This window comes from Ixodes scapularis, unplaced genomic scaffold (assembly GCF_016920785.2).
Source record: "Ixodes scapularis isolate PalLabHiFi unplaced genomic scaffold, ASM1692078v2 PGA_scaffold13__105_contigs__length_92229423, whole genome shotgun sequence".
NCBI classification, from domain to species: domain Eukaryota; kingdom Metazoa; phylum Arthropoda; class Arachnida; order Ixodida; family Ixodidae; genus Ixodes; species Ixodes scapularis.
The window spans coordinates 74,677,029-74,691,408 of record NW_024609839.1 but is presented as its reverse complement, the minus strand read 5'-3'; the positions used below and the strand labels follow the sequence as shown (position 1 = coordinate 74,691,408).

General features: G+C 47.7%; 2 protein-coding genes across 6 annotated transcripts in view; one reads left to right on the top strand and one right to left on the bottom strand.

Moving 5' to 3' along the window:
• LOC8034167 (pre-mRNA cleavage complex 2 protein Pcf11) overlaps positions 1–869 on the bottom strand; it is a 40,512-nt gene extending 39,643 nt beyond the window's left edge. For 2 of the 4 annotated variants that reach the window (XM_040500020.2, XM_040500024.2), the window contains exon 1: positions 510–868. In XM_040500020.2, the coding sequence (XP_040355954.1) occupies positions 510–662 (153 nt within the window). In that variant the 5' untranslated portion in view covers positions 663–868. Of the gene's footprint in view, positions 1–509 lie in introns of all 4 variants that reach the window. The other 2 variants (XM_040500023.2, XM_040500025.2) reach the window with 2 other exon arrangements.
• Positions 870–1,326: 457 nt separating this feature from the next.
• LOC8034164 (ras-related protein Rab-30) lies at positions 1,327–10,431 on the top strand. 2 transcript variants are annotated; one of them, XM_029970548.4, is made up of 5 exons: positions 1,327–1,686; positions 1,823–1,918; positions 2,058–2,141; positions 4,449–4,632; positions 5,381–10,431. In XM_029970548.4, the coding sequence occupies exons 2-5, from the start codon at positions 1,832–1,834 to the stop codon at positions 5,653–5,655; spliced, it is 630 nt and encodes a 209-aa protein (XP_029826408.1). In that variant the 5' UTR covers positions 1,327–1,686; positions 1,823–1,831; the 3' UTR covers positions 5,656–10,431. The 2 variants fall into 2 exon arrangements, with proteins under 2 accessions (XP_029826408.1, XP_002408087.2); XM_002408043.5 differs by having other exon boundaries at positions 1,349–1,686; positions 1,820–1,918.
• Positions 10,432–14,380: the final 3,949 nt, after the last annotated feature.

The window sequence follows — 14,380 nt, the reverse complement described above, 5'->3', positions numbered from 1 at the left end:
AAAAAAAAGGGGGGGGGGGGGAATTAGGTGCGAACAAGAGAAAAACAAAATGGAGGACGGCTTTTTCAAGATGTGCGAAATCCGCTTCGAAAATTGTATTCATTCGATTAAAAGGGGGCCGTTTGGATACGCGGCACAAACACGACTTGTAGTTTTGCTCGTATCAAAAACATTACCGAATAGCGAGTGATCTAGTCGACACAATCGAAAAGGCGCTCTTTTTGTGTAGTACTCGTTCCATGACGTTTGCGAGCACGCGTTTTCCTCGAACCTCGCGTAGTGCACAGCACACAAACAAACAAAAATGATCGAACGCGTCTACTGCGGTGGAAGGGACAGATCAAATCCTAAGCGTGTTGGGATGTGGTTTTGAGAAAACCGTTGAAGCCCGTAAAGACGCGATTTAAATCTGCACACGCACAACGATAAGTGGAGAGGGGGGCGAGCTCTTCGAAACAGACGTTACGATGCAAGCTCAATCTTAGAAGAACATATCCAACAAACAAGACCTTCTGCAAGTGCTCTTCGATGCTTCGCACAATCCTCGGTGCCTGGTCGATGTTCTCTTCCGCCAGCATTGTGAGCATATTGATGAGGGGCTTGCTGTTGCATGTTAGATCCAGCAGCGACGACTTGTACTCTTCGCAGACGTCTTCCTCCATTGTGTGGCGGTGAAATCGGTACGACTCGGGAGCCGCGGGGAAAGGTTAGAGTCGTGGCGGTGCCACGCGGACCCGTCGCTGGCTCTTGGGGCCGTTTGGGACACGATCAATGCATGGCTGGAAGACGCAGGAGCTATCCCTCGCACGAACAAGATGGCGCACGCACGAATGTCCGCTTTCGACAAGCGGACGCAAAAGACGCAAAAAAAGGAAGCACAAAACGTGGGGAGAGCGGGCCTGTCATTGGTCGAAACGTTGAGCGTTACTCACCAGGGGTGCCACTAAAGGGCCTAAAAACGAAAATAATGTTTAGGTAGGAAACATTATTTTTTGGCCAACATTTATCTACGGCACAATCTAATCATTTAAATAAAAATTTAATGATCTAATTGGAGGCTGGACACTTTGAAGTTTTACCACTACCCATTCATAGTTGGTTTCGAAACGTCAAAACCAAAGTTATCTAGCTGTTCAGTTAGTTCAGATTATTCTATGGTTTATTCCTTTTAACGCAACGTGCGCTTATAATCGTGCTAAACTAAAAATTCTGCTCTTGAAGTGTCCGAGGCGAATAAAAACGTGGTTGATTCGTTAATCCTCGAGCAAAGCAAAGCACTTCCGATCAGCTGATCGAATGCTCCACCTTGCGGGCTAGTGTAATGCATCGACTTGGCATCGTTGATGGTGTAGGATCCAAGTAGCTTGTGCGTGTGTGTGTGCGTGTTATCTAGCATATGAAAACGTATCGCCGACTCGACTTTGTATTGTTTTTCCAAGTCGAAAGTCTCCTCTTTATTGCTTTCGGCTCCTTGCGTCGGCGCTGTGGTCCCGTATCTCGTGTTATCACGGCGCACAATGTAGTCGGCGCGCAGTTTTGGGCCGAGCTCCTCGGTGCGGTGGTTATTTGAGTAAGCTCCCGACGCACGAACCAACGCGACGATGTTGGTTTTTGCAGTTTTTCCTCGTCGGAAATACGACGCACACATCTCCAGGACTCGTGCATGCTAACCTCCACACGCCAAAGGTAGGCACCGATTCAAATTCACCGAGACGGATCTCCGTCGAGCGTGCGCACCCAGCCTGATCGAATCGGAGAGGATTGGTCAAATTACGATTTTTTCGATCGCCGTGAATTTATTTTCTTTTATTATTTTCAGCAGTTCGGAAGAATGGAAGATTACAAATTTCTCTTCAAAGTCGTGCTAATAGGCAACGCAGGTGTTGGGAAGACTTGTCTAGTCCGGAGATTTACTCAGGTAAGAAAAAAAAACGTGTTTTTTTTTTTTTTTTTTAAGTGGTTATGCTTGACTTACAATGCGCGCGGCTGGGAGCTTGGTTTTGTGCGTTTGTGTATTTCCGCGTCCTGACGAAAGTTTCCCGTTGGCTGCGTTTCAGGGTCTGTTTCCTCCGGGTCAAGGAGCTACAATCGGTGTCGATTTTCTCATCAAAACTGTCGAAGTGGACGGCGAGAAAGTTAAGGTACCTACCGCTCGATTTCCCGTTGGTACTTTCTGCGATATTTGCTGCGCTTTATTATCTCTTCGGAAACACTCCTTCTCCGTATTCTCCGTCGTCTGGCGTCTGTCCGTCAAAAGTCGCGGAAAATTTACGGGCTTTCATCGACTTACCATCTCCATGAGACCATCAGGCATCAGCTCAGTGGTTTAAACAAAACACCGAAAGAGATCACTGTCAGTGTGCTGCTGCGCTCACAGCCTGAGCACAAATATCCCAAACAATTCCCTCGAATTAACGCTACTATTTTTTTGTTTTTCAGTGTAGTAAACACAGTAGTACATTTTGGTCCGTTTGATCCTCTGCCTATAGCAGCCGTGTATCCTGCAAAGCTTTACTATATTTACTCCAATTTAGGCTCGTAAGACCCTGCGACACCGGCGGAGACCAGTAGCCAAGTGTCTTGCTATACCACAGCCTGTAGCACGTGAAGCGAAAGCTCGCGCTGCAGAACCCTTGTATCCTGGGTTTGATCCCCACCCCTACCCGATTCTGATCTGGATGAGCATTATAGCATCATGCGTTCGTCTAATCACTACTGTGTGATGCACGTCAAAGACCTCGGGCAGCGGTACTGTGGTAGCTAAATTTCTCATTCACAGCAGAGACAGCAGATGCCCAGTAGGTCTGTCTAAACAAATGCACAATGCAATTGCTTTTTGTACGACATTTGCAAAGCCCAAAATACAGGATAATTGCAAAAAGTTTCGGAATTTTGCTTAAAACATAGAAATGTATTATATGGCGTAGCGGTCGGGCTACACTCGACCCCAGGGGCAGCAAACCGTTTTCGAGCCCAGTCACTGAGTTTGAGGCTAGACTCTCACCGGCATCCCTGTTAACCCTAGTTGAATGGACTGATTTCGATAGGCGCAGTTTCAAACATTGCTGGTGACTAAATTCTCGTCTTTTCCTGCTCTATTTTGTGTTCCATGGTGCATGTATTTTCCCGAGGTCATTAAGAAAGCATTGTACCACATTTGAAAAAAACAAAAAAAGCAATAAAAAAACCTATAAACTGTTTTTGTTGGGTACGCGCACAAGAGAACAAATGCGACTGGAATGTATAGTTCTAGCTTTTTGTGTTTTTTTTTAATAATAAGTGTTGACGGCGCCGCGCGATTAACCACATGTCAAACGACAAAGTGCTTAGCCATCGAAAATAGTTTACAACAGAAGATAGCCAAAAGGCATGCATTTTTTATGCTCACAAATTACCTGTTTATTGATGGACAGGACACGGACGTACAATTTAGCAAGTGTTAACATTCAAACAATATATTGTACATACCACACGATGCAGCGTTATCTGAAAAGAATTTATTTGAGAAAGATCTCGAATAACACAGTCACAGTCGACGAAAGTCACATCTTGACAATCGGGCGTAATCCAAGATAACTTAGTTTTGGAGAGAGCTTCCTTTTTTTGCAGCAGCACCAAGGCAAAGGAACGAACGTGACTGACCCGTTTCCCACCCCGACCCGGACAACTATTTTTGGAGATGACTGAGGATTCTTCGCAGATTATCTTTGGGAGGGGGGCAAACAATGAATCACGCCGAGGGCCGTTTGACGTCCTTCACCTCCTTCGTTCCCCGTGAATGTCGAGCAGAAAAGCTTGAATGGCAGGCACTTACCAGCCCAATTTCTCACAATGGAAGATAACACAGAAAGGGTATGCAGCACGCATAAAGAAAAATTAAGTGCAAACTTTCAAGTGGGGCTAGAAAACGTTAAATGCAAAACCACAAAAACGTAGGTAGAGAACCGCGCTGAGTGGGTCTTCACAGTCCAAGAGAGTGGCAGAAAAGTTGTAGCTGATAGAGGGCGCGAGAGTCGCACCAGCCGTATCAGCATCAGCAACATGGCGGCGGCCTAGGAGTGTTTTTTGGAAAGGTGTATACTATGCGGAGCGCGAGTCTGTCTGCTTCTTTTGCAGGGGTTGTGGTGGCGTCAGAACACCGAGCTCCAATTGGCTCTGATTGAAGGATAGTGGGTAGACCTCAAGGCAGCTTTCTTTGTGGTCTACCCACTATCCTTCAATCGGAGCCAGTCAGAGCTCACCGTTCTGACGTCACCACAACCCTTCAAAAGAAGCAGACGAACTTGCGCTACGCATTTATTCGATTCTAATTCCCACCACCTTCTCACCATGGGGACATCGATGGAAAAGAACTCCCGGTCAACGCTCCTGATTTGACTGTGGTGATCCAGTTTATTGATGTTCTTAGGGCGTGATTGTAAACGTTATCGGTCGTCATCCGAACCCAGCTCCAGATTTGGGACACGGCGGGCCAGGAGAGGTTCCGGTCCATCACGCAGAGCTACTACCGCAGCGCCCACGCACTCATCCTCGTGTACGACATCAGCTGCCAGCCCACCTTTGATTGCCTGCCCGACTGGCTGAGGGAGATAGAGCAGTATGCCAGCCCCAAAGTACTACGAGCTCTCGTCGGTGAGTGATGCAGAAACCAGTTGCATTTGGTGCCTTTAAGGCCGGTTCATACATTTGGGTTTGACCTTGACTGACTGCGTTGCAGTTGCCCGTAACTGCTAACGACTGATGCCATCTGTCGAGTAGCTCTGGCGCAGAGCACTCGCAACATGCATATACTTTAGGCATCATTCTTTCACTGCGGGCTTGAAACAATCTTGAAAATTTTAATAGCAATATGCCACGTGGTTTTTAACTAGCTCGTGATTTGACCTGGCAGCCTTTAGCTTTGGCTGCAGTCCATCGCAGGGCGAGACAGAGTATAAACTAGATTGGGGAGTTGGCCTGAGTAAGCTAGTAACTAAGCCTAGAACTGTGTAAGTGAGGAATAGAGCGAGAGTGCACTTCATCGGAGGGGACAGACTTGGGGACTATATTCACTGGCGGGAGTAGAACGGCGGAGAAGTCCTTCAGTTGTACCGCTTCCGGCGCAAGCTTCCCACCTTCTACGATGCCTCGGCGCCTGGCAAGCCGCGAGCATGCATGTGCAGCCAGAGCGCAGTGGAAGGCAATGAGCGCATGCTGAAGGTCAAGCGTTCGGACTTCGGATGTTTTTGGGCATGCAGACAGCATGGGCTCACCCGTTCATTTTTGCTCGCATCGCTCTAGAGTTCTAACAAGAGCCTTTTCTTTCGGAGTCACTTCTGCACCACCCCTGCCGTTTTGCAGACAAACTCTCTGAGCGAGCGAGCCATTCTCACTACCGCAGGCAACAAGATCGACCGGGAGGACCGCGAGATCCCACAGCACATCGGCGAGGAGTTTGCGCGGCGCAACGACATGTACTTCGTCGAGACGTCGGCCAAGGAGGCCGACAACGTCGACAAGCTGTTCACCGAGATCGCGGTCCGGCTCACGGCGGAGGCGAGGGCAACGCACGCACGCTACTCCGGCCGCCCTTCCGCCGCGACGGACTCTTTGCCGGACTTGAAGGAGGCTTCCGGCGACAGGGGGGACCACTCGTGCTGCAGCAGGGTGTTATGAGCTCTCGGACGCCGCTCCGGAGGACGCCGCCGCTGCCGCCGCTGGTTTGCACTTGCCACGTTTCGTTTGCCTGTGATGCGAGTTTCGTACCCGCTTGCTCGCGCATTTCGTCCGGCCAAGCCACCTCTGGGGAGTAGCCTATACCCTGAGGGTTGCTCGTTTTTAGGGGGTTGTTTGTGGTTGCCAGACAGTGTTTTAGTCGTGCGACGATGGGGAAGGATTGCAAAGCACCTGCCGTGCTCTCCAAAGACAGCTCCTGTTCTCGGTTTTACTGTAACTAGGCATAGAGTGAACGCTACGGCCCCCTGTCGTGCCAATCGGAGTGATGGAGGCAGAGCATGTGACGGCCCTTACCAAATGTATGGGGATGGGATTGGAACCCAAGCAGTGGGAAAGGAGGGAAAAGAGGAACTCCCCTCTTGCTCGGTCCCTTTTTCGTGTGTCCAGGACGTTGCTATTCTCCTCCTAGAAGACAATCCTACGACTCCAGATTCGTACGGAAGCAGCTGTCCCCTTTCCCGCCCGTGGCCTTGGCGCCACCGTGCACAACTAGTGAGGTAGAGTGTAGTCACCCGCTTCCCCTCCCACGCACCAGTTGGCTAATTGGGACTGTAGCCTTCACCATTTGCCGAGCTACGGTGAAATGGAGTGTAAACAGGAGCTTGTCGGTCGAAAGGCTAATACGTTTTTGTTTCTGTTTAGTTTTGGAGAACATTCTTTTTAGTCTGTTGGTTGCCTTTGTGGGCTCATAGAGGTACGCTGAAGTTTCTACAGGTCTGAAGAACTTGGCGGCCAGTGTGTTATGCCGGACTGGTGAGCGATCGTGAGAGCTCGCACCTAGTGAAATGATGTTTAGCAGAGCGAATATTTTCGCTGAGATAATCATTTATGGCGTTGCCTTGCCGAGAGCAATGATCTTCCCATGACAACTGTTAATTTCTAATCTTAAAAAAATGTATAAAAAAAAACACTTTTTTTTTTAAGTTTCTACAATGTGCAGTTATGGGGCAGGCGAGAGAGAGAGAAAACTTACAATTGTGTCAATAACATGGCATTTTCCAGTCGCGAGCGGGCCAAACATTTTTGCCAACGAGACGTCGGGAAGGTACAGGGTTGACTAGATTCCGTTTTGCCTTTTATTTGTTTTCTCTTATTGGCTATTCTAAGTAGGAAATGTGTGAGAGCCGCAACTCAAGGTCTGTCCAAACTCGTCCATGGTTACAACTCCGTACAGAACAGAAACAGAACTGAGCTTTGTCCCGATAAACTCGGCGGTGTATTTGCGCTGGAAGGCCAGAACAGCATTGAAGCGCCGTCGCGGACGTTGGTGTTTTTCTGCGCACGTCCATCAATTGCGTCCCCATTGTTACGCCCTCCGTTTCGTAAAGGAAGTGGTGCCGCCCCCTATACTCACCTGCATGTTGTACCCCATCGTTTTTGTACGCTCAAAGGATCTTAGGTACACGAAGCGCGACAACCCCTCCTCATTTTTAGATCTCTTGGAATGTTCTCCTTCTCTTCTCACCGTTAGGATGAGGGCAGACGTACGTTTTAGCCGTAGCTTGAATGAACCTCGCAGCGTTCCTTCGTTCGTTTCGAAAGCTGTGTCAACACACTGGCACGGGAATGTGTGGAGCAAGCCCTGAAAATTAGCATTGGGAAGCGATTGCGACTGCAGTTACCACTGCCGCTCATGATAAAAACCCTTAAAAGGTTGTGCTTTTTTTTTTTTTTTTATTATTGCAGAGACAGGCAATCTTTGACTGAACTAACCTCCTTTTTGTACCGACATTTTATTGCGTTTTTACGATTATTGCAAAGGCTGCTTGTTGCATATGCTTAGTTACCAGCCCAAATAGACACGCTTTTTAGTTCAGCCTTCGTTTCGGGGGCATTTTTTTAAAGTTTTAGAGGGGTGCACATTCTCGCCCAAGGTTAGCCGTACCATTCTTTGGTCGCCTTTTTAAGTGCATTTTCGAGGGAAAATTTTAGAATGCAGAACTTGTCAAGAATCAAAAAAAAAAAAAAAATTTCTTATTCTACCCATAAAAAAATAACTTGTTTGTTTTTTGTAAGGAATAATTTAGTTTCTTTTAATATACTGTTTTCAATCTATACAGCTATGACCAGATGCCATTCATCGGTTTGTCACGTCGAGTCACCATCTAGGGAGGTGTAGGAGATGACGGTCACTGAATGGGCTACACTTAAAGTGTCAGCACCTAAATCCCTAATTTCTTTGTGGGACGCCGCCATTTTGGTGCCTACTCTAGGGTAAATGCAACTGGCAATTGTTACAATAAAAAAAAAAAAATTTACTTGAGCTTTGGACACTGCATCAGGGATCTTGGGCGGCATCATGTGTTGTAGACTGTTTACGTTGCTGGCAGATGGAAAACCGTTTTCCTCGTTTTCAGGTAAAGCTTCGGATAACAGGCAACAATGATTTTCAGCACCAAGACGGCCTAAGTGTCGTTACGTGGAAGCGCAGCGTATGTGGTGGCTCTAGAAAGAAGCGTCTAGAAAAACGATGACAGGCCCACGAAGTTTTAAAAGCTGCAGTATAATAATAATAATAATTAGTATTATTATTTAAAGAGCCCAAAAGCAACCACACTGGTCTCTAGATTGATGTGGCTCCGTGGCCATAGGAAAGTGTAGGTCATGGTTATGGCGTCGAGGTAGACACCGAGGATGATGCTACCTTCTAAAACCAGTGGTCTTAAATCTTCCCTTTTTTTTTTTTTTTTTAATGAGGAAAGGAGAATGCTTGGCTTTGGGAGAGGGCTTTAGCAGCTGTGATATTTTTGTTCTGTTGTGACGAAATCTCCCAGGCCTTGTTTGCATATGAGGCAAGCTACGTGTTTTTGTTGTTTTTTTTCCTCCCATAATTTGTTCCTGCCGCATTCTTTTTTTTTTTTCTTTTCTTTTTGCTATTAGACGTTTACATTTATTGCAGCTGACTGTTTTACAGAGTTGCTAAACTTGAGTTGTGATAGCATGGCCGTTTAACAGGTGTCGTCAGTGTTTCGACATTCACCATTTTGCTTGTTTAATCGCCACTGTGCTCGTAGTGTTGGTCGCGGTTATGTATATGTCCCGCATAATCGTGGAAACACTACACGAAGCGAGTTGGCACTTGTGTTGGAAAGAATATACGCAACCATTACCACGTCAACAGCTGAACGTCTAGACTCTTTGTCTGCTCCCAGTGTTTATACATTGCGCACACTGCAATATTTCTGTCGTTTCTTTTTTTTTTTTTTTGAGACTGTATAGTATACATAGGGTATTTAAATTTTTTAGCCTGTTTTTTACTTAGAGAGTTTGCATTCCAGCAAAGCAGTCGTGGGTGGCGGCGGCAGTCATTGATGTAACGCTGTTGTGGTGTTTTTGCTTTAGGTGGTAAGGCTTGCCGCTGCTAAACGCTGGTTCACGCACTTGTGTTTGGTGGCAACGTAGTGGCAACCGAGAGCGCTGTGGAGCCTTGTGCTGCCAGGGTGGACAGATGAGGCCCTGCCCTTTTGCTAGCACCCTCTATCGGACAGCTCTGGCACACCTGCAACGTGCGTGTATTTCCCAATGTTTTTGCACATTATTCTTTCACCGTGAGCCCGAAAAACTTTCGACAATGTCACAAACGACCATTTCTCATAACTAGAGCGTATGCTTAATCTATCAAATATTGCAAAAAAAAAAAAAAAAAAAAAAAAATTGGTTTAACGCAGTTTTAAAGCTACCCTGTAGATGGCGCTCGCATGCCAGGTGTTTAAGATTTCTAGATTTCTACAAGTCCTTTGAAGCGCCGACTGCGTGACGGTAGAAAAAATCGTAAGGGCGCAGGCGAGCTGGTGAATACCAGCTCGCCTGCACCCATACGATTGAGACGTCGTCCTGTCTATTTTCTGTCCCTTCTACGTTTTGATATTTCTTCTCTACCCCAGTCTCAGGTTAATTCAACATGCGTGACGGTGCAGGTTTTAAGAAGCGAATGGCGGCGCACAGCAGAAGACTGAACCGAATGACGCATTTTCTTCCGGCGGAATGTGCTTTGTCATTTGTATTGGTTGTCGTTAGTTGTGAAAAGGAGTCAATACACGGGTCCATATCACATGAGCGAATAACGTTTTAGCGAACAGCGGTCATTTGAGCGAATCGGCGTTTTAGCGAAAGACGTATCCCTGGGGCGCGTGTTAACCGACGCATTCCCCTTCACTCACGCCGTTTCGCGGCGACAGTTTTCGGCGGCTCATTACAAGGATGTTAACCATCGTGGCCCACCCGAATACGCCGCTTTGCGGCTGCCGACCATTTTTTCGATGAAAAGTCGGGAGCGGGACTTTGTTCACCAAAAACGTCCTTCGACCACCTGAGTGCCATCGTCAAGGGACTTTAGGCGTGTTGTGTTCTCTCGTGACGGAGCGCAAGGCTGCGCATCGCACTCGGTTGCGACCGAATGCGTGTGTGTACACCAGCCTTTAGAGGCAGAGTACATAGCTAGCACAAAACCCAATTCCTTAGCCCTTTTTTTACCCGGTTTTGTGCATTTTGCCTTCCACCCAACCACCCCCTTCCCAGACTGCAATGCTATCCCTACGAAAAAAAAAAAGAAGTATATATATATATATACATATATGAAACAGGTGTGTGTATGATGACGACCAAATTTGTCCATGGTAGGTTTACAAGTTTGTCAGCTTATTTATTTGAAGAGAGGGGGAGAGAGAGAACTTGCATTCCTTTGCTACGTTGAAATAAATATTTTATGCCACTTCACGGTGTGTTCCTCGTTCTTGCGCAAAGCTTCCACAAGCATTCGCGTTGTCGGGGCAATATGTTTTCTTTCGCAGTCCAATGCCCGGGAGGAATGCGCGATGTGCTACATTTATGTGACGTCATGAGGTCACATGACACGTTACACGGCGTTGTGGTGTCAGTCATGTGACGTCACATGCATCAAGCTGTCACGTGACATCGTGGTGTTACGTGGTGCCCCAGTCTTTCATGATGGGTTTCTCGTAGAAATCGGGTGATAAAACACATTCGGTCGAGGGCAAGCGCGCCTTCCCTGTCTCTGTGCGTGGTGTTTATGGAACCGGGTCGGGTTCACAAGGCTCTCGGAGACAGACGTCACTGGAAGGTTACGTGCATGACTGCTGCTAAAATATACCGAATCTTGAAACGATTTACAGCATAAACAATGCTACTGAAGCATACATTTTCATGTTATCGCCCCCAACAGCATCGTGCATGCATGCTCTTCAAGACCTACAATTTGTTTCCTCATTTTCTTTCTCAAAATTACTATTAAAAAAAAAATGAGATCCTGTAAAGCTTACCTCCGTGTGCTGTCCACAAGGCCTTGTGTTTACTGTCCAATTTCCTGAATTTATTATTATTATTTGCAGGTTTTTGTTTGCTTACGGCAGGGACGGCGCCAGGCTTTTCATATTGAGGGGGCAGTGGGGAGGCGCACGGCATTTTTGGGGAGGCATGGGCCTTCGATCAGACTAAAAGAACAAATATTTAGGGACGATGACTTGGCGCTTCGGGAGTTTTTAATAGAAAGCAGCTCAGTTTATTTCATTATTTTGCAACCTATCTATAGAACTCTGGTTAATGTAGAATTTCACGTGCAAAATATTCAGGCATGTTTACATTCCGCAGTACTAAATAAGCACGCTCACGCTTGTCGTGACTCATCATCTGTTCTTTAGGCGGTCCCCTGCACCGCGGAAAACCGGAGCACGTCAGCGATCATGTAGATGTAGGGACGATTCTCCCTTCTCTGCTAAATACGTCTGGCAGAGGTACACGGCGACTGATTTAGCCGCGCTACTGTTCTTCATCTGCTTGAAGGAAGCGAATGATGTTTGGGACACCTTGCGTGCCGCACTGTCGGAGTGACGTCGTATAGTCCGCTTTCCTTTTGAAGAACTTTCTTCTAGTTTCGACAGCCCTCTGTCAAAATACAGCACTTCCACTGTTTTACTCCCCTTTTTTCCCTCCCATCCCCTCCCTCCCTGCTTCTCTCTCCCCCCCCCCCCCCCCCCCAAATACACAAACACTTTCAGCTTTCCTCCAACCTCCTTTAGGGTCATAGCAGAGAGGGTAAAAGAGAAAAAAAAAATGCACTCTCCCTCTCCCCCGCAAGCCGTCCGCTCCGCCGAGTGGGCTGTAGCTAGCGTCCGGCTGGCGTGCAAACTCTGTTTAAAATCGCGTCATTTTGAAACTTTCAAGCGCAGATACGAGATTTTGGTATGCCAGTTATCGTGTAATACTATGCTAGATAAAAAGACTCACAGGGTCCAATTGCACTGTTACCTGCGTGCAAATAAAAAACAAAAATAGGGAAAACTGTGTCAGATGGGCCGGTCTCTTTGGCGAAAAGAAAATCCGGTTGCTGTACCTCTTTTACTATACAAAAGTTCGTACTGGTGTAGGCCTTTAGCGACCATGAGTGGAAGTCTGAAATAATAAATAAAAACGTGCTCTCCTGCCGCAATACACGCAGTAGTTGAGGGTAGTACTGCCGGCTGACTCAACTGCTATTTAAGTAACGGAAAAAAGATATGCTAGTTTATCGTTTAGCAAAATAGAATAGAACAACAGAGAGCTACAGGCTGATTTTGGAGTAGCCACAACTATTCTAAGAACGCGAACCACTTCACAACGGCAGCCACGAGCGAGAGTTCGGTGTTCGGTAGAGCCCGCCGATACAGCCCAAAGATGGAGAACGGCAACCTCCCGGTTTGTCGTCTGCTAACGGATTCCGCGGCGTGCCCTCTCTCTCGTTTTACCCCGCCGAACCCGCTGAACTTCCCGGATGTGTGGAGAGGGCGCTGCGGTCGAACAAAATGGTGCCGCCCAGAAAGCGCTAAATGGAATGGTCTATAGTCCCTTAAAGGGATTTCGTGCCCCAGGGTCACTAATGCTGGGAGCATGGCAGTTCTCGAACCGCCAGGCTCCGACGTTATACCCTTTCCCGAGCACACACAGTCGCCGTCACCAAAGTTGCTTCAAGGACCCCATAGCGACTTGAAATAAGCAGGATGACCTAGACACATCAAAGCCGCCCCTTGGGAACTCGCCAGTCGGCCCAAGCGTCTCAGGACTTTGGGAGATTTCCTCGGTCAGAGCATGAACAGTGCCCTTGAGTTCCTTTGTCTGGCAGGTACGAAGAGACGGCGCAGTGCAGATGGGATTCCAAGTCTCTCCGAGTAATCACTTGGGTGAAGCTACTTTCAGGAAGTCTTTTATGGTTGGCGACAGAGGAATTGAGTAGTAGACGACGCTCCTTAGCTTCGGCAAGTCATACCGATATTCATGCATCGTTCTTCATGGGGTACGCAAAGAAAATAAAGCGGACGGCACGAAAAAGTTAAAAACGTCCGGTAAGAGGCCTTTTTAGGCTGGCTATCCTTCAAGCCAATGCCATTTCCATGGGACGAGGAAATTAGGAAAATGACGAGCCATGTAGCGTATGCGGGTCTGCGCGCAAAAATTAGGGTGAGGGGGGGGGGTGTAAAGGCCTGCATATTTTTGGGGTGGCAGGCCAAATTTTAGGGGAGGCGCCCGCCACCCCTCGCCTCCCTTTGGCGCCGTCCCTGGCTTACGGTCGTTGTGGATTCATTGTGAAAATACTCGGAATACATTTTCTTAATTAAAAAGAAAACCTTGAACACGCCCCCCCTCGCGGGGCCGACATTGGTCGATGCATACAAGGTTTTATTTATTTATTTATTTTTTTTTTTTACATCGGAGCTGTTAAGGGCTAGTTCCCCCAGAATCGTGTCCGGTACCAAACAAATGTCGACGCCCGTGGCCGACACAACACTCTGGTAGCCGCCGTCGCTCATAGATGGCAGTAGCTGTCCAGAGTGTTGTGTTTGCCGGTTGTCTGCTTGGCGCCGTCGCTCATAGATCGCGGCAACATTTCTTCGGATGAAGAAGAGCGGAAACGGAACGAGCGGCGATGTGCGCAGCAGCGCGAATGGATCCGCTACCGCTGCGAGGCCGCTATCGCCTCAAGTTCCACTGCGTCGAGCGGTTCAGATCCCCTTGCGAAAGAAGAGCAGATCGCTTGCCTGGAAAGCCACCGCCGAGAGCAGAAGCTACAGCTCCGCTGCTCTTCCTTCTTCACCAGAGTAAAAAGGCTATAAAGTTATTTTTTTTATCAGGTTGGACATGCAATTACATTTTAATTTCTTAATAGCCGTTGGAGACACTAAACACTGTGCGGGCAGAAATTGAGAGAGAGGAGGAGACGGGCGCGCAGGGACGTCAGAACGCCGAGCTCTAGTCGGAGTAATTAGTGGGTATACCTCGTCTCACCTTTGCATGTACTATTGTTAGCCATTCAGGCTAAAAGCTCGAGATAGTTGCTTTGGATGAAGTCCCGACGGCTTCACGAGCGCTCGTGCAGCGAGTGCTCCAATCAAGGCTAGCCGCTCGCGTTTGCACAGCCTTCGCAGTTAGTCCAGGCAATGGTGGAAGAAATTTTCTTCCACCGTGGTCCAGGCGAAGGTGAGACGAAGTATAGGGAGTATTCACTGGACGCCATATTTGTGGGTGCTGTGTAGAGCGCATGCTCAGAACGAGCTCGCATTATTAGGCTGCTAAGCCTAATAATGCATTATTAGGCTGTCCCCTTCTTCGTCCTTGTTCATTCGGCGCTTTCCATTCAATGATGTACCAACTAGCCCATTTATCTATTTTACTGCTA

Bases quoted from the DNA above. Each gene is read 5' to 3' on its own strand.
- LOC8034164 (XM_029970548.4), top strand. From the start codon at position 1,832: ATGGAAGATTACAAATTTCTCTTCAAAGTCGTGCTAATAGGCAACGCA. The intron at 2,142-4,448 runs GTACCTACCGCT...ATCCGAACCCAG, and splicing joins TGGACGGCGAGAAAGTTAAG to CTCCAGATTTGGGACACGGC. The intron at 4,633-5,380 runs GTGAGTGATGCA...TCACTACCGCAG, and splicing joins AGTACTACGAGCTCTCGTCG to GCAACAAGATCGACCGGGAG.